A 23,377-nucleotide genomic window follows, 5' to 3' on the forward strand; every position below is an offset into this window, starting at 1 on the left:
TAACCATTAGGTTGAGTGCTATTGAGGAACAACTAGGGTCAATGAACTGTAAAAGTGTGCAGAGTAAGGAAAAGGAAAATTCTTTCCTTGCGAAAATATGTCTTTTACAAACGATTTGAAACACTTTTGGATAAACATACAGTTGAAGTCAAAGTCTGCAAAATGTTAATTATTTGACCAAAATAAGAGGGATCATAAAAAATGCATGTTATTTTTTATTTAGTACTAACCTGAATAAGATATTTCACATAAAAGACATCTACATGTAGTCCACAAGAGAAAATAATAGTTGAATTTATCGACCCTGTTCAAAAGTTTACATAAACTTGATTCTTAACACTATGTTGTTACCTGAATGATCCACAGCTGTGTTTTTTGTTTAGTGATAGTTGTTCATGAGTCCCTTGTTTGTCCTGAACAGTTAAACTGCCCGCTATTCTTCAGAAAAGTCCTCCAGGTCCCAAATATTCTTTGCTTTTTCAGCATATTGTGTATTTGAACCCTTTCCAACAATGACTGTGTGATTTTGAGATCCATCTTTTAACATTGAGGACAACTGGGGCCTCATATGCAACTATTACAGAAGTTTTAAACACTCACTGATGCTTATTTTGCCTAAATATAATATTTTGTTCACTTAGTACTGTCCTTTAGAAGCTACAGAAGATACTTACATGTTCCCCAGAAGAAAAAATAAATTAAATTTACTGAGGAACCCTCTGCATGTTCCTGACTACTTTGGCATTATTTGAGTTTTTTCCACACTGTCTATTATAGTAGTATCATCGATTTCATGTACCAGTCCCTAAACGGCATGTACAAATTAAATTGAGTTTTTTGCCATTTTACATGCTGGTCACATGGGCTCTTCCTGCCTGAGTGGATGATTCTTGGCCAGAAGCATTTAAGGGTTGAATGTGGAGGAGGGCAATCATAAAATCTATTCTTTTAAAGAGGTTTGGGTTATAAATCCTTAATTTCAAGGTCAATTTGGACAAACACTCCAAAAGCATTGTTGAAAACAGCCTAGCAATTTTAGTATACTGTTCACACAATCATTTCATTTTAGCCAGACAATACACACACACACACACACATTCAGCAAAGCCCTCAATCAATAACACCACACGCGATAACCTTGAGATGTCAAATTCTATTTGTTTTACAACAAACTGTATGTAATAATTCTCTCCATCCATATTTTATCGTTTGTGACATCTGGGGGCAATAACACAGATTAAGTTAAGTAGCTGGCATAGTTTCCCCTTATGGAACAAATACAATAAGTTCAAGTGTTAAATGGAGAGCAGCTGCACAGCAGTTTCTCTACACAAAGCATTTGGAATTGAACCAAACAAGCAAACATGAGTAATACCCTACTGTACTCAAAGGAAAAATTGACCTAGTAAAGACATGTGACAATTGCAAACAGCAGTAATGCAAAATATCTGTCACGAGACCCGAAATGCTGTGAGAGGGATTTTAGTTTTGCTAATCTAAGCCTCACTCCACTTCTCTTTATCCCCAGAGTTATGCTTCCTGTTTTCTCCTAGAGAGGAAACGGTGTAATGAGTGCATTCTAAAGGAGGCTATGGGCGTCTCCAAGAGCAAAATAGACTTTCCTGGCAAAGTGTACAATGTTATTTGGATAGCACCCAGAGAGACACTCCCAGGAAGTCTCAGGGTGGACACCTTACAGGACTCCCTGAATCTCTTCCTGCATACATTCTTAAGCAACAATACCATTTGACTTTCATCTCACACAGCTTTTGTTCCTGTAAAGCACCTCTAATTTTTCATAAAACTCATCATGTTAGCTCTTTGTCAGACTGTGGATCTTTGAACAATTATTTACCGCTTCTACACCGACCTGTATTTAGTTTGACAGTAAATTCTCACACTTCCTCTTGTAGGGAAGGTCATTTTTGGTGGACTATTTTTAGATCTCTAAGGCTTTGTTCAGACAATATAATTTATTTGGAATATTTTGATGCAAATTCATTTAGTTTTTGGTAATACAAACTGCAATAAATAAATAAAAAATTTACAACAACAAACTCATTGCATAACAGTCCCCAATATTGTCTAGGTGTGTCCAAATTAGGATTGTTAGTTAGGACTAGTTAACCAAGCATCTGATAAATTATTTTGACAGTTAATCAAATAATCAGGTAATTCTTATCATATAAAAAAAGAAAAAAATAATAAAAAAAAATAGACACAATTGAACAAAAATGAAAAAATATTGTGGGAATAATATTTGAAACAGAAACAAACAAGGCATGCAACTGCTACAGTACATGGTCATGAAAAAGTATCATTTGCACATGTTTTTAAGCATTGCGGTTTAAAAACAAGTGATTTTGAGGCAGTTGAAATGTATTCATGAGTGAAAAAGAACTCATTTCACTATGTGCATGCACTATCTGAGTTTTTGAGCGCAGTCAGAAAAGCGTGAGCATGTGAAGACGGTGCTCATAGAGAGCGGGAGTTTTAGTGCTTTATAGGCCTTTATAGGCCTTGAACAGTTAAATACACACACTTGCATGTGTCAAAATGCCCTTTTTGCAAGTATCCTTCTAAACACAGTCATTTAGGTCTTAAGTGAAAGCAAACAGCTGAGAAAGAAAACACATGTGTAAGAGTATTAGAGCCCTGCACGGGTCTCAAATCTAGGCCCTAGCCCAGCCCTGGCCCGAGACGCTCAGGCCCTAGCCTGGCCCCTGTCCAACAGCTTATCAGAATTTTCGGACTGAGTCTGACCTGAGCCCATCTCCCCCCCCTCACCTGTCCAAAAACAGCTTATACTTATACTTTCAGCTACTAAAATAGTTCAATTTTGTATGTAATGGCAAAGTGATTATATTTTGTTTAGTTATTTTATTAAGTTAATTTAGAAAAACGTTTGGAGCATTTTTTCATTGTTCATTAAATGTATGGTTTTTGTTTTTTAAAGCAATGACCAAGCGGTCAGCAGCAGACAGTAAGTTGATTATAGCCTATGTTTGATCAATTCATGCCTTCTTAAAGGTTGTATCAGCGATTTCTAGCCTGAAACATAAAGTGTCAAATTCAGCTGACCTTTCATCACGATCCGCTCGCTGCCTGCCCCATAAATTGTCTGTGAAAAAAACGTGTCTCTCTGGTCAGCCTAGGGTCCGAGATATACCAAAAAAAAAAAAAAAAAACAATCGGCACTACCAACCTTTCCACAGATAAACAAACAGTGTTCCAACCAATCAGCATCAGGGGTTTGGTGTTGTGGACTTTCGCTCCGCCTCCCTCACATCCCAGCACCAGTAGGAAAGTCCACAACACCAAACCCCTGACGCTGATTGGTTGGAACACGGTTTGTTTATCTGTGGAATAGTTGATAGCGCCGATTGTTTTTTTGGCATATCTCGGACCCTAGGCTGACCAGAGAGACGCGTTTTTTTCACAGACAATTTAAGGGGCAGGCAGCAAGCGGATCGTGAAGAAAGGTCAGCTGAAATTGACACTTTATGTTTTAGGCTAGAAATCGCTGATACAACCTTTAAATCATCACGACTTGCCTAAAATAAAATCTACAGATATAAAACAGCTGAAGAATATCACAATGTTAGTTTAAATGTTTAACCTATATAAATGTGCTCTGTTAGACACATATCCAATCGTTTGTGTGGAGAATGGAGGCTAAAGAGTGCCTTACAGGACATGGAGGTACCCACACAATCACTTGCATTGAAAACATCTTAAAATATGCCATCATTTTTGCTCATAAAGGTAAGAGTAATACATCATTTGGAACTGTAAAGGGTCTATTTTTATTTGTGTGCACTCACAATGACAACAAAACATTGTGCTTGTATAAAATAAAGAAAAAAAAACAGGATTATGCAATTTCAGTCTTGAGTTGGAGCGCTTCTCTTTCATTATATGAGATGGCAAGTCAGGATTATCAACTTAATTTTCGCTACACTGATTCAGAAAACATTAGTTTATTAATAGATAATTCACATATCTCCTTACTATTTCCCCTGACACATTCATAGTAATTACTTTTGCCGGTGCTTTGCGGCAAGCTTTAGCCTATTGTGTGCACTTGAATGCGGATCTCTTCCAGCTGTGCCGAAGGTGTGCTCACTGCTGCTGCTGTTGCACTAAATAATGTCCAAGCCACTGTTGACAGTCATGGTTGCATGGTCTTGTGTTGTTTCCACAAGCGCATCCACTTTTTTTTCATCACCATAACTGATGGATGTCTAAACTATAAAAATAAGGAGAAGCCTAAAACAGACCTGATGCCTGGCCCGCTTCTGAGCTATGATGTGAAAATTGGCCCGAAGCCTGGCCCTAGCAGCGTAAATAAGTCAGAGTCCGTCGGGCACGGGCTCAAATGCAGGGCTCTAAACAGTACATTGTAACCAGGCAGCTCTTAAAGTGACAGCAGTCAGTCATGTTAATCAAACAACAAGACTAAATCACTTTTGTAACTTTAATAAAAAAAAAATATATATTAAATTTACACAGTGAAGAATATGCAGTGTTTTTATACATGTGATTATTTTAGGGATGCACGATATGAATTTTTTTTACCGATACTGATAGCCGATAATTAAGTCCTTCTAGTGGCCGATACCGATACGTTCATATTTTTATATGATAATTTTGTGCACCCAGGAGAATACAAAATCTGAGATAAACTAATGAAATGTATATTACTGTATATATCTGGGTCTAACAATCATAGCAAACATCAGTCGTGACTCTTCAAAAATGTTTTTATTTTTTGTGTAAGGCACCACAATTCTAAATAAATAAAATGCATTGACATTTGTCAACCTGGAAAAAATGAAAAGTGCATCATGGAGTAACGTCAGATGTCCAGTTAGATTTTAATTTCATGCACCTCATATGAGTTTAGCAATGCAGCGAGATGTCATGACAGACAAGTGCAGGGGCAAATTCCCAGTTTTCCTCCTCCTTTTTCCACACTGACAGCTCTCAGTTGTTGTATGAAAAACCGTTGTTACTAGTAGCAACCCACGTACATACACAAGATATTGACTCAACAAACACATCAGATTTCACTTGCAAATTGACAGTGCGGATAGTGAATACATAAAACAAAAATGATTTGTATCAAAAAGATACTTTTGTTTTCATTGTCCATAATGCTTTTAGAAGCTAATCTGTCTACTAACCCATAACCATCACAAAGACACCATTTTAGTGCCAATAGCTAGAATGCTACCGATCTATCCTCTTCTTAATCTATCCTAATGCTATAGAAACAAAGTAACAAATCTTCCGAGGAGAGACATTTCTGCCAATTTACTGAGGGAAATTTGTTTGTTAACACATACATACAAAATCAATGTTTTCTTCAAGATCAAGTTTAAGAAACATTCTCAAAAATAACACAGCTGTGTAATATATAATGTTCCTTTAGATAACTTTTAGCCATCAGAATGCATCAGTTTCATTAGGGTTTATGAGTAGGGATGGGCATTTCTGATCATATTTCATTTCGATTAATCCACAGGTTTGAGAAACGAGTACTCGATTAATCGGGGGTGGAGTTTAAGCAAGGGGCAGGGCGTTTGCGTCACAGTATACAGTAATCATTTAAAAGAAATAACAGCATGAGGTGAAGCTGAAGCGCTTTTTCTACATGACGCATTGTATATAAAATTAATCACATAGCCTAGATACATAAATATGTAAATGTTATATTACAAATTGTATTTATCTACACAAAATGCATGTGAGCTTGAACTACGTGCCAATGATAAAGTAGTGGATGCGCTTCTCCCGTTACTTTAAAACAACGGCAACTAAAGTCATTTTCATGCTCGATTGTCGCTGATGGGTTCGAGTAATCGATTAATCGAGTACTCGTGCACATCCCTATTTATGAGTGTCAAAATGCTTTATACAGGGAGTGCAGAATTATTAGGCAAGTTGATATTCTTGTCATATTTTTTTCCCCAAGCACATTTGAATAATTCCAAACCACATCAATCTTAATAACTACTATTAGTTTTGTATTTAATTATTTATATTTGATATATAATTGTCCATGAAGGCTGGAAGTGAAAAACTCATTTTTTTTAAGAAAAACTTATTTTCAGGTGTGCAGAATTATTAGGCACATTTTCTTTTACAGATAAAATCAGCCAAAAAAGAGATTTACCTCAGACCGAAAAGTCAAAAACTATTAAATGCCCATGAGAAGTATGCAATACTAATTTGCAATACTGCAATTTGCAAAGTTAAGGCATGACCACCGGACAGAAAAACGCTTGTTGCATCTGCATTGTCAGAACAAACAGGTGGAGGAGAAAAGATGCATGTTAATTGCAAAAAAAGTAAGAATTAATGTTAAGAATCAGATATGAAACCATCAGGAACCATTTAGTCTCCAGCGCCACCGTTTTCCAGAACTGCAACCTACCTTGAGTCTCCAGAAGTGCAATGTGTCAGGTTCTCAGAGACTTTGCTTGGGCAAAAAATCCTAAAAAATGACCCTCAATTAATAAGGATAACATTCTGAAGTATTGTCAAATACATAGAGATGGTTTTTTTCTAGGCTTTATAGACAGATGAGTTGAGAGTGACTCTTGAAGGACCAGCACCACATCCTCTTGTAGCACTCTTTCAAAAATATATTTTCCAGAATCTGGCAGTAAGTTTTAAGAGTTTATTTTGGTCCCTCTCTGCAAGACAGACATTTCAGGATAGGAGATGGACTAAAACTGAAGTCCCAAAACTTACTGCCAGATTCTGGAGGATAAACTTGAAAGAGTGCTACAAGAGGATGTGGTGCTGGTCCTTCAAGAGTCACTCTCAACTCATCTGTCTATAAAGCCTAGAAAAAAAAAACATCTCTATGTATTTGACAATACTTCAGAATATTATTCTTATTAATTGAGGGTCATTTTTTAGGATTTTTTGCCCAAGCAAAGTCTCTGAGAACCTGACACATTGCACTTCTGGAGACTCAAGGTAGGTTGCAGTTCTGGAAAACGGTGGCGCTGGACACTAAATGGTTCCTGATGGTTTCATATCTGATTCTTAACATTAATTCTTACCTTTTTTGCAAATAACATGCATCTTTTCTCCTCCACCGGTTTGTTCTGACAATGCAGATGCAACAAGCGTTTTTCTGTCCGGTGGTCATGCCTTAACTTTGCAAATTGCAGTATTGCATTAGTATTGCATCCTTCTCATGGGCATTTAATAGTTTTTGACTTTTCAGTCTGAGGTAAATCTCTTTTGTGGCTCATTTTATCTGTAAAAGAAAATGTGCCTAATAATTCTGCACACCTGAAAATAAGGAGTTTTTCACTTCCAGCCTTCATGGACAATTATATATCAATTATAAATAATTAAATACAAAATTAATAGTAGTTATTAAGATTGATGTGGTTTGGAATTGGTCAAATGTGCTTGGGAAAAAAATATGACAAGAATATCAACTTGCCTAATAATTCTGCACTCCCTGTAAGTACTGAAGAGAAAGCAATATATAAATCACGTAGGCCTATATTTTGTTGTGACCATGAGCACCAGGCTTTAATAACTTACTTTCACATAGTCTGTGATAGAATTATAGTGCTATAATGACAGCCCTATGATAGAACTAGGGAAATTTCTGAAACACACTCACAAATCTATGGCTCACAATAACGTGAATTCAAGGTGGGGCATAACACATCCTCCTTAAGAATAAATGCATGAAATCATCCAGCCCACACCAGGTGTTCACTCCAGTGTAATCGATCATGGGATCTGTCACAGAAAATGGAAAACTGAAGATGAAAAAAAAGACTGATGCAGGTCCTTTAGACCACTTGAGGCACAATGGGACGTAATAAAATCTGTTTTTTTCCCCCTCATTCAGATGTGTGAATCCAAATGACTTTTTATACAAGTAATTAAACTAATCCTCACAACATCTCTGTGTCTTCAGCTAAACGATCATAACAAGGCAATTAATCAGCATGTACATACAAAACACAGTAGTGCTCCTTCAAATCATTTCCAAAATAATGAGTGTGAGTACAATGATTTATGTTATTCTCATAAGTCATAACAGACTGTCTTTTTCTGAAAATAAATAAATAAACTTAAATAAAAGCATGAAGAAAACAAATGGATTTGTTCACCCACACATTAAAATCATTTACTACTTTTCATATCATTCCAAACCCTAATGACTTTCTCTTTCTAACTTGAAAAACAAAAGTTAATGAACTGGCCAGTCTTTTTCCATAGGGAAAGTACTGTAAATGTGAACTGGGGCTGTCAAACTTCAAATTAACAAAAAAAAAAAAAAGCAATGTAACACAGTTAATTCGACTCACGCACTATATTCTGAAAACACTAGCCAACTCGCTAGCCAACAGAGTGCTGCAGGGATGACCTTTTTGTAGGAAACAAGTTAGCATTTTAGCACTGTTCCATCATCCTAAAGTCAATGTTTTTTTTTAATTAAATGCCTGAAATAAGGTCCGTGGTTAACACAAGCCAAATAAACTTATATGGTGCCCTGAGTCTGAACTTCCAAAATGCAGTTGAAATGCAGCTTCAAAGGGCTCTAAATAAAAAAATATTAAAATTTCTATACTTTTTAACCTCAAATTCTTGTCTTGTCTAGCTCTGAGTGTACTTTGTGTAATCTGGTTCAAGTCAGTTAGGGTATGTCGAAAAACTCCCATTTAATTTTCTCCTCCAACTTCAAAATTGTCCTACATTGTTATTTTACCTTTTTTTGTAAAGGGCTTTTGATCATCTTTGCACGTTCACTTTGTAAACACTTGGTCGGTACTTCATCAGTGATGTAGGATGATTTTGAAGTTGGAGGAAAAAAATGAGATGTTTTTCAACCTACCCTAACTGTCTTGAACCGAAATACCGAAAGAACCGAAAACGTGCTGCGTTAACGTGAGACTCTTATCGGGCGATAAAAAAAATATCGCCGTTAATCTATTCTCAAAGTTGGGTTGGGAGCTGGGTCTAAACTACGCAAGATATGATGACTTTCACCTTGATATTTTAGCGCGGATGATGTATACCTAGTCGAATTGCACTGTAGGGGGCGAGAACGAGTCTCCAACTTCTGTGAAATTACCACATCAAATGAGACGTTTTTACTGGGGCACGCGCCCCAGTGAAAATCTGCTGTGCCCCAGTAAAATCTCAAGTTTGAGTTATAATTTACTTTGATAATCCCGAAATAAAGACATTAAACTATATGCAACAACTGAATTGACGCTTCTAAAAGCAACGCAGTTTAATCGAAGACTATGCACGCAGATAGGCTATTCTTTCCCGTGCGCGTCTCTGTGTATTTAACTGCAACGCGCACGTCGTGCAGCCTTTTGCGCAGAAGTACTTGGTTACACAAGTTTGTATAGGTAATTATGTTGTAAATGCAATTGTCAAGCAGTTTGTGATGCATTTTGGAAACAGGAGATGAGCGCCTGATCTAATGCGCTACCTGGCCCGTTCTCGAAGACTTACTTTTAGTCATTATTTGGGTAGCACACATATTCTGAATGCCTTCAGCAGAATTCAAATTAGCCATTTTAATCTAGATTAATTCCAAGATTTAATCTAGATTAATCTAGATTAAAAAAATTAATCTATGCCCACCCCTAATAATAATATAATTTGATTGCAACAGTTTGGCGTGACTTGCCTGGAACACTACAAAGTCGTGAGTCGTGGTTTGAAGTCGTGCCTTACGGGCTCAAAAACTAGTCTGAAAAGCAGCATAAATGTACTACATGGAGAGAAATTCTGAAATGTTTTCCTCAAAAATCATAATTGCTTTACATCAATATCTTTCTCACTATGCTAAGTGTTTATCGCGATGTCAAAATAAAAGTTTAAACCCTCACAATCCAATTTTTTTCCGTTTTAATTTTTCTATACTCTGTTTTAATGGTTATATTATTTTTTTATCAAAAAGCCTGTCTAATTAATTACATTTTATGGATTTATTTTCTATTCTGGATTCCATTTTAATCTCCAATTAATTGATTTTATTATAAATAAAATGTTCTAAAGCAAAATTGTTGATTTTATGTGGGAAATTAGTTGTTTAGATTAATCAAATTAGTCTATAGATTATTCGATATAAAAATAGTCGTTAGTGGCAGCCCTATATAATAGTGATGCCGTTGAAGTCACGCAACTTGTAAACACATTGCTTTCAAGGAGAATCAGTTGCCGTCAGTATAGTATACAGTAGAATCTGCAACCATTGGCATACAAAAGGATAATCACTGGCACACAAGAAATAAGGAAAACCGCAGTCCAGTGTACATTTTGAGGTAATCATGCCTCATAGTCACACAGCCTGTTAGGAGCTATAAATACTACTAAATTGTGAAAATGAACATGCGCTAGCCTATAAATATGTGTGGCTCCGGCATACCATTGATCTGAAGTGGGATTTGCTGATCAATGTTGCGTCGTGCTTTCGCAGATCAATGCTGCGCCGTGCTTTCGCATTGGTTAAGTCCATTTAGCTTCAGTCACACTATGCAATTGAGTGCATGACAGCTTACAGTTTATTCTGCATTTGTTGCTCTTAGCAATAAATAAATTACCGTTATAAATGCAGTATTTTCCACACACGAATCACAATGATGATTTTGTGTGAAAACAACATTCATACACATACAGTGGCGTTCATTGCGGTCACACTGTAAATCTGTTATTCAAAGTCTAATTAAAACACTAAAATAAACTAATTTTGAAAAGTTTAAAAGATAATTTATAACTGTGGTTATCCAGAAAAAAATTTAAAATACCAAAAAGCTGCCCTGTTTTTTTATAGGAGAAGTCACAGAGAAATTTGCAACAAGAAGAATTAAGTTTATGCCAGTACTCTTTTATTTGTACAGTATTCAAAGTAAATCTTTTGTATTGGCTAGTCCCAATTTTAGCAACCAAATTGGCCTGTAGAGTGAAAACATTAATTTGATACTCTGTAGTTAATCTTTCCTTCTTCTGTAACTCTAATATCTCATTCACATTTTTTTGTGAATGATCAGACACGTGACACAGGACATTCCTCAGAAAGCTATTGTTTAGCTTGAGAAGGCTTAGAATACAATGCACAAGTCATGTGGCCTAATTTCATGATAACTATATAGTGGTTTTTGTCATTTAGGAGTTTGACAGCCACAGTACTCACAGTACAGAGTCTAGGGATAAAGGGATAGTGTACCCAAAAGTGAAAATTACCCCATGGTTTACTCCCCCTTGAGCCATTCTAAGTGTAGCCATATTATGGCTTTCTTCTTTCAGACGCATACAATCATAACAAGAGCAAGAGTTATATAAAAGTAAGAGTTAAGGGGAGGCACTGTAGGTGAATAGGGTAAAAAAATAATAATAATAGTTATCACCTTATTTAACCAGTTGATTGATTACATTGATAATTGCAAACATTTTTTGTATTACAAGTTATATATGCAATTGATGCATTATTTAATGAAACATGCGCTAATTTGCATACATTTCTAGTACAAAAATCTATTAAAATGGTAAAAAAAATGTTATCATTTTTTGGGGAATAAAATGTTGTATAAAATCAAGCAAATCATATATGAACAAATCCCTCTGTAAAAACCTTTAGAATATAGACAGGAATAAAAATGCGAAGTTTGGTGTGTGTTACTGAAGTGGAGATTTATGGCTCAGTGTAGAAGAAAAACTGAAATCTATTGACACAAATAGATAAAGTGCTATAAAAGAAACACTTAACAGTGTTTTTTGGATGTTTTCTTTCCACTAGTATGAAAAAAATGACCTGGCTCTTTATAATGGCAGTCAATAATGTGCATATATTTATCAAAAAAGTGCTCCACATGACTCCGAAGGATTAATAAAGGCCTTCTGTGTAAGAAAAAGATCCATATTTAGAAGTTTATAGACCGTAATCTCGCTTCCACTAACTGTCATGCATGCGTTCATAAGAGACTGGCATTCAAGTGGACGACATACGATGGAGGTATAAGATGTAGTATAAGCTCTGGTGAGAATATGCTAGTCTCAAGAGAACCAAGTTTTGGTTACAGCACAGGAAAACCAGTCTCCTTTTGCCTTACATCGAAATCCTCCAACATTTTTCTTTACAAAACTTCATTTTCTACTAATTTGTGACTGGTGTTTTGTTTTGCACTCTCCTATTCATTACTTTTCACCAATTCGCTTCAGAAAGCTTTTATTAACCCAGTGGAGCTATGTGAAGTACTTTTTATGATGGATGGATGCACTTTATTTTTAAAATTTTGACCACCATTCACTCCCATTATAAAGCCTAGAAGAGCATGGACATAATTTAATATAACTCCAATTGTATTTGTCTGAAAGAAGAAAGTCACATACTGTACACCTAGGGTGACTTGATGGTGAATAAATCATGGGGTAATTTTCATTTTTGAGTGAACCATGCCTTTATTGTGGCACGAAAGGAATTTGGAAAAGCATCAGGGTGAGTAAATCAACAGAATACCGCAGAAGATGCCACAGATGCTGTCAAGAAAGATTAAAAGTGACGCCTAAAAGGGAACAAAGATGCTCTCTGCAAAGTACACACTTTTTGCATATTCTAGTGCAGTTACAAAAAACCTCTTTAGCCTCTTAAAGTTTAAGGATGATTTTATGAGCGCAGTCAAGAAGTCAAAACAAATCAAACATTTTGAAAAGATCTCTTTACTTTTCTGAAAAATAACATACTCCTTGAAAAATGACAAAGCGACTAAGGCACTGTTTGTTTGAGAATCCTGGCAAGCCTAACATAACAACATTGGCTAGTTTGGGGCGGGACTATTTGCTTGCCCTTGACAGACAAGGAAGTGTTCTGTAAGCCTGTTGTAAAACATTATTTTTGCATTTCCATTTAGAGATTTTTCTACAGGCTGTTTGCCCACCACCCACATATAATTATAGTCACATTCATATTGACAATCACACATGCTTGGTTTCTTTTATTATTATAATGACTGTGGGAATAAAGAAGTCACATCGCACTACCCTGATGAATCAATACTAACATTCCTGATAACAAAATGCCATTAAGCAGGCAAATAAAAATGAAGAATCGGTCATAACTTGTTTACTTATTTATTTTTAGATCGATACAGCACCACGCTGAGTGCAGATTTGTAAAGGATCATAGGATTTGTGTCCTAAATTATCCGGCATGGGCCTTCATACAAAAGGTGGAAACTGTTGCTTCTCTCGAAATTCACGTTGTCAGTTTAAACAGAAGTCTATTGGTTTTTACGCTTCAGTGAAATCAAATGGACAACCCATTAGTCTCATGCAGCACCTGCTCCAGTCAATTGCAATTTAAAGCTCAAAAAAACTCAAATCTAATTTGGAAAAGACAGCACGTAGACACGCAGTCAGATGTTGATTCACTGACAGGAAATGAAGCATCAGACGCCGCTGAGTGATTATCTCTGTCTGGATGTTTTGAATGGGAGGGCTATGGACCCTCTCAGCATGTCTTTGTGTTCTACATATTCGTTTCTATTGCGTACATGTCGAATACTCTTTGCGAACACAAAAGTGTTGTTGGCAATTACAGCTAAGAGAAAGATTGATTTTTTTCTGAGTTAATCAATGTCTGGAGAACAAGAGCAGAGTTTAAAATGCGTACGGTAATTTGTATGCTTCCGCAGATCGGAATGTCAGAAACATCTGTTTAGACTGAATTTGTGTGTCATCTTTTGAAATATTTTCATACTTTCAATTTGCATGCAGGTTGCAAAACGTGTGGTGATAAAAGCTGTACTTCCCAGGGAAATAACACTCAACTTTTACCAAATTAGTATTCCTTGGTAGGAGGTTTCTATCAGGCAAATAAGGACACGTTGCTAATTTGCTCAGGGTAAAACTTCCTGGCAAACACAATAAATACTTCCCTGTGCACTAAGGACCTAATGTGAAAGTAAAACCAACCAAATCTAGTATATACTGAGAGGACCAGATCTCTCTAGAAAAAAAAAAAAACATTGCATCTTATTTGCTATTCAAATGACGTCTTCTTTGAGGTGTACTTTATCAAAACTGAATGTGTGTGTCTGCAGGGTTTAAAGCTGTCTAATCATTATACATCTTGTTACTATGACTTGTTTTTACTGTCAGAGTGAAGTGTTGTTGTAGAGCTCCCATATAAACAACTGATTAAAGCTGAACTGTAATTTTTGAGTCAGTAGTATTGCTAAACAATGGCAAAAATAATCATTCCCTGCCTCATCATCTTATGTAATTTATGGTAATAGTTATTTTTAATTGATAGTATTATGTGGTAACTTTTCATTTTTATTTAGCTATTTTCATTAATTTACTTTTTTCATTATTTTAACATCTAGTCAGTATGTTTACATTCAGAAATTTGCATCAATCGGGATGAATCCTTTACAATTTTAGATTCTGAAAGTTGTGTTTATATGTACCCTAAACTTTGCAATCCAGTTTACCACACTGTAGAGCTGGGCGGTATGACCAAAAATTTATATCACGGTATTTTTCAAAATTATACGGTATCACGGTATATGACGGTATTTTTTTTTTTTTTTCATGCATGACTAGGTGTTAACCACATTTCCTAATAAATTAGAGAATAATTACTGCAGTATATTGGCTTACATTGACCGGACTAGTATTAACCCAGGTTTGATTGGTCTCACAAAATGCTGCTGTTCACAAAGAAGTGACAGTGGCACTCATAATTGTAATGAGGTGAAGAAATCAGAATTCATGATTTGCAGTCAAAATACACAACACTTTGTGCATTCTTCACAAGTTCACATTTACAAGTCTACGCGTTTCTCTTCCAGCAGGAGGCGCTGTCAGAATGGTAGTATACAAAGTAGCGCAACAAATGATTTTGAAACGTGCAGCGCTCATATTTATTCAATGGATAGCCTTTTGAAGTTTCATCGCAATTCTTGTCTTTCAGTCCCCACATTTTAGACCACCTGAAATCATAATTATGACTTTCATAACCCCCTAATAACACTGCAGTCATCAACGAAAATTAAGAGCTTTATTTAAGACTTTCAAAAACAAACCTTACACAAAATACGTTTCTTTTTTATTTATTTTTCCCACCATGTTCGGGGCACAAGAAAAATATTAAGGGACTAAATTAATATCAGCATATGAAGTATAATCGTCTCTCATTGTCTGAAAGAATGCACATCAGATGCTGAAAGTCAGTTTTTACTTTCACTTTAACATATTGATCAGTTTCCACGTTGCTTGTGTGATATCCATTGGCTTTAAAGCATAAATATTAATAAAAATACAGTATATAGAAAAGACATATCTTTAAAATATTGCGACGTAACACCAACGTAAAGCCATTGTTTTTCTCTCACTGAAAGCTACATCTGTCTGCGCACAATGCGCCGATCTCTGCTCTCATCTCTGCAGACACACCCCCTCTTGAAATTTCGGCATTACAAGTTTTGCAAATCGCTAACCCTGGGTCTTTCTCAGATATACTGAAATACGTCCACACCTCAGATGTGTTGCTTCAGACAAGCACGTGCAAGCTGCGGTTTCTGTTTGCGTCAACATACGTGTTCCCAGCGCTTTGTACGCACACACTCACCGGTATTGGGGTATATGAAAAATGAATATCATTAAAAAAAAAAACACCGGTATTCGGTATGAAAAGGTATACCGCCCAGCCCTACCACACTGTCAGAAAAAAGGTACCGCAGAGGTACAATTTTGTATCTAGGGGAACAAAACATATAATGGTACCTTTAAAGGTACACAGTAGGTCCTTAGGGTACAATTATGTACCCAAAACATGTTTTAAATGTTCAGTTAGAGGTACAAAAGTGTACCCTTCAGGGTACCACTCCAGTGACGTTACTTGTACCCTAAAAGGTACAGTTTTGTACCTTTTTTTTTTTTTGAGAGTGTAGGAATGTAACAATATTATCAATATTGTTATATTGCAAAATTGTCAACACACAATAGAAACGATAGGTCTTCTGGGCAAAAAGTGTAGTTTTTAAAATATACTTAAACTTCTTATTCTTAATCAAATGCGATTTTGAGCGCGATTTGGCGTAGCTTGTCAGTGATTTACGGCTCTGTGTATTAATTGCCGCTCCAGCTGAACGCACGTGATGGAGATTTACTACAAATCAAAGTACCGGCTTCATTGACTAAGCGCACCTCACAATCTCAATCTCAGGTCTTTAAAGTTGTGTTTTGGGCCATTATGCTTTGGCACAGTATATATCAAGCACAATATGATTTAATCCCTTCATCAAGTCTGTTTTTGCTGTGCATTTCAAAGTGAAGTTCACACATTGTTGAGGTGATCAGCTCTTGATCCGGTGTTTTCCATGCCTCAGAACATCTCCGTTCATAGTGAATGAATGCAGTGAACTCGTTTATTGCATATGCTGTGAGTTTAGCGCATGTTTGGGAATGCAATGGCCACCGGTGTTAGGCTTTATTTTCGTGGCAGATGATTACAGAATTTCACTAGATTTGTAGTGAGATGTGTTTTTGTAAGTCTGTTTTCACTGAAGCTGGAGCTAACAGTTTATATGGGTAACATATAACTCTTTCAAGTGTAGAAATTAGGAAAGTATCAAAATCAAAATCAAAATTTCCCTACTGTAGTGTAAAACAAAAATAATATGTGACCCTGGACCACAAAACTAGTCTTAAGTAGCACAGGTATATTTGTAGCAATAGCCAAAATACATTGTATGGGTCAAAATTATCGATTTTTCTTTTATGCAAAAACTCATTAGGATATTAAGTAAAGATCATGTTCCATTAAGATATTTTGTAAATTTCCTACCATAAATATATCAAAACTTAATTTTTGATTAGTAATATGCATTGCTAAGAACTTAATTTGGACAACATTAAAGGAATTTAAGGCATTCATTTTCTCAATATGTAGATTTTTTTTGCACCCTCAGATTTCAGATTTCAATAGATTTCTAGATACATCATTTCAATGGAAAGCTTATTTATTCAGCTTTCAGATGATGTATGAATCTCAATTTCAATTTCAGTTTTTGTGGTCCAGGCTCCAGGGTTACATATAACTATGAAATATAAATTTTCATTTATTTTGCAATGCAATAGTTTACAATATGTGGCTATTACTGTCATTTTTATTATTATATTCTAATTTGTTTGGCTTCCTAAAACACCAGTGTAAATGTAATTTAGACTGAGACAGTATATCGCAAATAAAAGTCCCCTTTAAAGTCCAGGTACAATGACTTTTTTCTGACTTAAGTTTTCTTAGTTAAGAACATGGGTTGGAGCTTTTAATTTTTAACTCTTAAAGTGCATTAGATTAGATCTTTTTTTTTGCAAAATATCGCATCGTGAGATTTTGAAATCCCTAAAATTTACATATTCATGTACATGATATTCAATGTGTATTCCAACCAAAACTTCAGTGTGTGCTGAAAAGTTAATTAGGATTAAGCTCAATCAGATTAATTGAGGTGTTTACATAATGGATTTTCAGTCCGATTGAGCCACAAATCCAATTATAAACTTATTATTTGGTTGCATGTAAACATAGCTTGTAATGGTACTAACTTCACTGAGTCAGTTTTTTTCTAAAACTGCTTTGAAGGGTTTAGTTCAGTTCATTTAGTAAAAGATTTGTCAAAATGAGGCAAACAGATAAACAGATGTGAGCCTTTTTGACTGATTCATTAAAAGAGCTAGCTTCTACGAGTCATTGGTTTGTGAATTTGTGAAGAGAACACAAAAGTTGTCTTGGCATTATTTTGCTCACATTTATCACATTCAATCAGACTGCAAGTCAGACTCACAAAAGTTTTTAGAGAAAATCAACGTAATAGTTTACTTATAGAGACTCTTAAAAGTGTGCTTTGCTTCTTTTTGGCCTGTAACATCAGGTAGTAATCGGCAACCAGTGTTCATATCAATTCCCCTAAGACAAAGGCAATCATGTTACCACTGGGAAAGCATTCTGTGAAGGCCATTACACCTGTCTTCCAATCTATAACCCCTCTAGAGTCCAAATCCCCTGGCAAAACCCAATCCCATATGACCCAGACAACATGACCCGGCACTGGAACCAGACAACTCAAGTCCAGACTATTTTATTCTATCAAATCATTAGATCAAACAAGTCCAATCCATTTTTGACAGCAATGATCATGAGTAGATTAAAAGTCCTGCTGAAGTTCCAAAAGAAGGATTTCACATTTGCTTATCTCCAGCTTATAGCTACCTGCCACGGATCATTTTGTCAGTACATTACGCCATAAATTTTTGTAGTAACAGACATTTACAGCATGCATTTTCTTAAATAATCTCACGGTCAAGAAATGTAAGACACTGGTCTAGTCTGAACATTATGCGACTTATGATGTTTAATGACAGTTTGATTGAATGACACCTGCAGATCAGTGCTATTTAAAAATGATTTTCCCTCATCCTGTTAATCATTTCATTAAAATGCATTCAAAGTCTTATGTAAATGTCTTGCCTAAGTAAATGACACATGGCTCTTCAAGAATATGACAAAAATATATTCATCCCCACGAATGATCTTGGCAAATTAAAGGAATAGTTTGATTTATTCAGCCTTATGTTGTATGAAACCCATATGACTTTCTATTTTTAGTGAACAAAAAACAAGATATTTTATAAAAATCAAATGACGCAAAACAGTGACCTGTAGCCATCAAGCTAAAAAAAAGTACCTTAAAAAGTAGTAGTTGCACTTTATCTGTTCCAAAGCCATTATGTGTTTTATTAATATGTTTATGTGAGGAAAAGTCTGAATTTTATGTAGTTATTCACTAAGTATTCCCTAGATTTGCATAACCCTATAGGTTTAACCTTTTTATGTTGTAAATACTCTTTTCCCCAGATCGAGTTTTGAAGGCACATTAAATAAGTTTAATAATGCATAATCCATGACATAAAATAAACATATGTGCTTAAATGCCGCTTCAACAGCTAGTGGCAGCATGTCTCTCTGGATCAATGTGAAAGCTGTAATAAATTGTGAATGTTAATGTCAAATGGGTAATATCATTAATATGTCTCTTGACTGATCATAATGCTCAAAGCTTAAAAATATGGAGGTGTGAATGAGATTAGAAAGATGTAGCGGAGATATATTTCTGGTAATTAGGACTTTCCATCTGTTCTGCATACAAAGTTACTGTATGGTGTTCAGAAGGCTAGTAATTTTGCACAGGATCTACAGTCAAACCAAAAATTATTCAGACACCAGATATCATTTTTGATATTTATTTACTAGTGGGTGCAGGACACTATAGTTCAATTATGTAAGTGAGGATAGTACAATAAAGGAAACTGTGACATATTATACCCAAAACCTCTTCAAACATTTGGGACCAAAGAACTGATTTGACACTTTGACCTGACCAATGTTTTGTTACATAACTTTCTATCAAAGTTATCTGACATTATCAAGAGGATTTGTTCTGACACAGTTCTTGTCATGTTTCATTACCATTTTCTAAACTAGCTAATAAACTTTGAAGATGTCTGAATGCATTTTGGCTTGATTGTATATGAACTGCTTTTATTATGGAGATTGGGAGCCATTGGAATGCTTTTGTTGAAATGCTTGGACATTCTTCAAAACATCTGCTTTAAGTTCCACAGAAAAAAACTGAAGTTATATGGGTTTGAAAAAACATAAGGTTTCTAAAAACTTTGGTGTTCCATTAACTATTCTTTTAATGTTAGCATAGCTGTTTTAATCATGAAATTTCCTTTTGAATTAAATAATGTAAAGAGCATGATATTTAGCAAGTTCACACCGAAATTATTCTGAGAAGCAAATGGATTTATTCTGTGGAAAAAGTCTGGCAGCCTCAGTTATTAAAGCACAACAACAGCAGCTTGTCTGAGAATGTCAGAATGTCATTATGCCGCTCTCTCGTTTTCCTCTGTCAAGGGCAGCAAACGGCGAGGGACACGGAGTCAGCAATATCATTATGAACATTATTCTGTCTGTGTCACTGCTGGGGTCGGTGGCTGAGCTCTGGGTCAATGCATTTGGCTAATGCACAACAGAACAGCGCCGAAACCAGAGCAGTTAAGCCGAGTGAACAAAACAACAGAACTTCATAATACGGCGATCAAATATACAAGCACATGCACGAGTTTCACTAATACACCTGCCATTCTACTTATACAGTAGATAAAACATGTTTCTGATCAAAGAAACATTAGAAAACCTAATTTAATTGTGCAATTTTACCTTTGTTAACAACAACACAAGTGAAATAGCAGCATAGTTGTAGAATAAAACGCGTAACGCGTAAACCACAGCACTCAACAGATTCACACTCAAGCAAACTACTTTTTACGCGTCTGTTATCGTTTAAACATCTCTATAATAAAATGTCACAACATTAACCATGTATTTACCACAATAATTCTCTAGTTAAAGAAACGGAAGTTCTCTTACAAGGAAGGTTGCTTTTGTAGTTATTCCCCGCAAACCTGAGCCCGTCCAGTCGCATCTGCAGCGAGTGGCTGGAAAGGCGCGCGCGTGTGCCTTTCCCTCCGCGCGCACTCCAGCCGCTTAAAAAGTTTAATGACGTCAACCGGGCATTTAAAACGCCGCTTTTTTCATAGGAATGTACGACGTGCTGTCTGCCTTAAAGGGACCGCGCACCGTAAAGACCTATCAATGAGAGACTCTCAACTGTTGAATGTGTTTAAAAATGACAATTTTTGTCGTCGTTTGCACACCTCATGTAGTTAATATCTTCTGTGGAAACCAAAGGAAAGCTCTGGGGCTGTTCGGTTGGGCTTCTTCAAAACGCAGCACTCATGATGTGAACAGGAGGAAGCTAGGGTAAGAAGGTAAGGTCAAAGATGTCCATTTTGACTACACCAGCAATCAGCAGTATTAACCACCTTATTTCTAAACTTAAGAGCAAGCACCACTATTTTTTCATGGCATCTTGTGGCAGCCACTAACTGTACAAAAACAGTCCATTATGCTGTCTGATTTTACAAACAGCAAATGTAAATGTTTGTTGTTATCATGTAATTTTAATGCATTATAGAAATTATAAACACATTGGTTTGTAGCACAAATATTTTTCCATTTACTGCACTTTGTTACTGAATTGTAAAAGCCTTGCACTTTTATTAAGGTGCACATAAAGTCAACATGAGATGAAATAGATAAAACATAATATTTTTGTGGGTTAAAAAAGTTTAGACTATTTAACAATGCACTTAATCTCTATAAAAAAATTATGGGAGTTTGTTACTTGTTGGTCTTAAAAAGATAGATCACCATTAAAGTCATTAAAGGAGTAGTTCACTTTCAGAACAAAAATTTACAGATAATGTACTCACAGCCTTGTCATCCAAGATGTTCATGTTTTTCTTTCTTCAGTTGTAAAGAAATTGTGTTTTTGAGGAAAACATTTCAGGATTTCTCTCTGTATAATGGACTTCTATGGTGCCCCCAAGTTTGAACTTCCAAAATGCAGTCTCTGACAAGCTACACCATATCGAGCTAAATATTGAATGCGATATTAAGCTCGATATGGCGTAGCTTGTCAGAGATTTACGTCTCTGTGTATTAATTGCCGTTCCAGCGGAACCTGAGCGGAACGCACGTGATGGAGATTTATACTAATCAAAGCACCGGCTTCATTGACTAAACGCGCCTCACAATATCGTTCGATATATTGTCCAGCCCTACTTTTTAATCTCTACACAGAGTAGACACAAAGCTAGACAAGATGAGCATTTGATGATAAAAAGTATATAAATAGTTTTTTTTTTTTTTTTTAGAAAATAACCAATCGTTTTGCTAGATAAGACCCTTCTTTCCTCGGCTCTGATCGTTTAGAGCCATTTGAAGCTGCATTTTGGAAATTCAAACTCGGGGGCACCATAGAAGTCCATTATATGGAGAGAAATCCTGAAATGTTTTCCTCAAAAAACATAATTTCCTTACTGAAGAAAGAAAGACATGAACATCTAGGATGACAAGGGGGTGAGTACATTATCTGTAAATTTTTGTTCTGAAGTGAACTACTCCTTTAATTACTGACCCTCATGTTGTTCCAAACTCATAAGACCTTCATTCATCTTCAAAACACAAATTAAGATATTTTTGATGAAATCACATTTCTGTGCCTTGACTGTGGTAGGACCCTTGCTGTCTATGGATGGTCAGAAAGCTCTCAGATTTCATCAAAAGTATCTTAATTTGTGTTCCAAAGATTAACGGAGGTCTTTCGGGTTTGGAACAACATGAGGGTGAGTAATTAAAGACAGAAGTTTCATTTTTGGGTGAACTACCCCTTTAACAGTTTATGTTCCCATTGACTTCCACTATATGGATGAGAATTATAATGATAGTCAATGATAACCTAACATTTTTTTTGGCAGCTGAATGTCTGTGGATGTATACCAGGAGTGTTGTGGATTTGTAAGTATTTTACTTTGTTATATCACTGGAACAGAGAGCAGAGACTTTAGAGAGAAAATTGCTGCTCTAAAACATGATCTACACACACAACCACAGCGAATCCTCAGCAGAACTTCAAATTGCCTCTTGTTATATCATATAACGAAATGAGAACTCCTGCTCAACAATTCCTCTTTACCAGATACATGTCTGCCACAAGATTCCTCATTTTCTACAGAATTAAGAATAAAGTTGTGCGGTCAAAAAAGTTGTGAAATATAAGTTTTAATCGGATATAATGATCAAAGCTATGTTAATGCACAATAGAGGGTTTGCACTTATGTCATGATTTGGTCAGTTACTCAGATGAGCACCATATCAGCGATACTCGGATGTAAACAACAGCATGGATTGCATGGTTAATGTACTGAAAACATTGTTCTGCTAATTTATGCTGTCTAAACCACAGACAAAAAAATGTGTGGGAAAAGTAAGCAGGAAAGGGAGCACTATTTTGACAAACTAAAGTTAATAGATGGTAAAGATACATACAAGCAGTATTAATTAAGATATTAGCCTAATAGTTCACCTACCTGACTGGAAATGATAAGAACAAACACAAATGCTGTCAAGATTTTTGCCCTGGAAATCCAGCTTTTTGCCCTCAATCCTTGATATAGTATAACTTTTGGCAGTCTATAGTACTCCAAATGATTTTCCTGGTCCAATCGACGATTAGTACACCCCAAAACATGACAATAATTGATTATTTTCAGCAGAAATAATCAGCGAAATATGCAAGATTTGTTCATTTCAGTGGCATTGTTTACATTCAGTGCTGCTACTATGGCCAATTGATGACGTGTTGGGGACTGGAAAATGATTTGTTTTGTTTGTTGGAGGACAGCC

At 35.8% G+C, this 23,377-nt stretch overlaps 1 protein-coding gene across 2 annotated transcripts in view; it reads right to left on the reverse strand.

Moving 5' to 3' along the window:
• Positions 1–20,594, reverse strand: part of gulp1b (GULP PTB domain containing engulfment adaptor 1b) — a 105,326-nt gene extending 84,732 nt beyond the window's left edge. For both annotated transcript variants that reach the window (XM_073851149.1, XM_073851148.1), the window contains exon 1: positions 20,498–20,594. In XM_073851149.1, coding sequence (XP_073707250.1) covers positions 20,498–20,552 — 55 coding nt within the window. In that variant the 5' untranslated portion in view covers positions 20,553–20,594. The remainder of the gene's footprint in view (positions 1–20,497) is intronic.
• Positions 20,595–23,377: the final 2,783 nt, after the last annotated feature.

Source organism: Garra rufa, chromosome 12 (genome assembly GCF_049309525.1).
Source record: "Garra rufa chromosome 12, GarRuf1.0, whole genome shotgun sequence".
NCBI classification, from domain to species: Eukaryota; Metazoa; Chordata; class Actinopteri; order Cypriniformes; family Cyprinidae; genus Garra; species Garra rufa.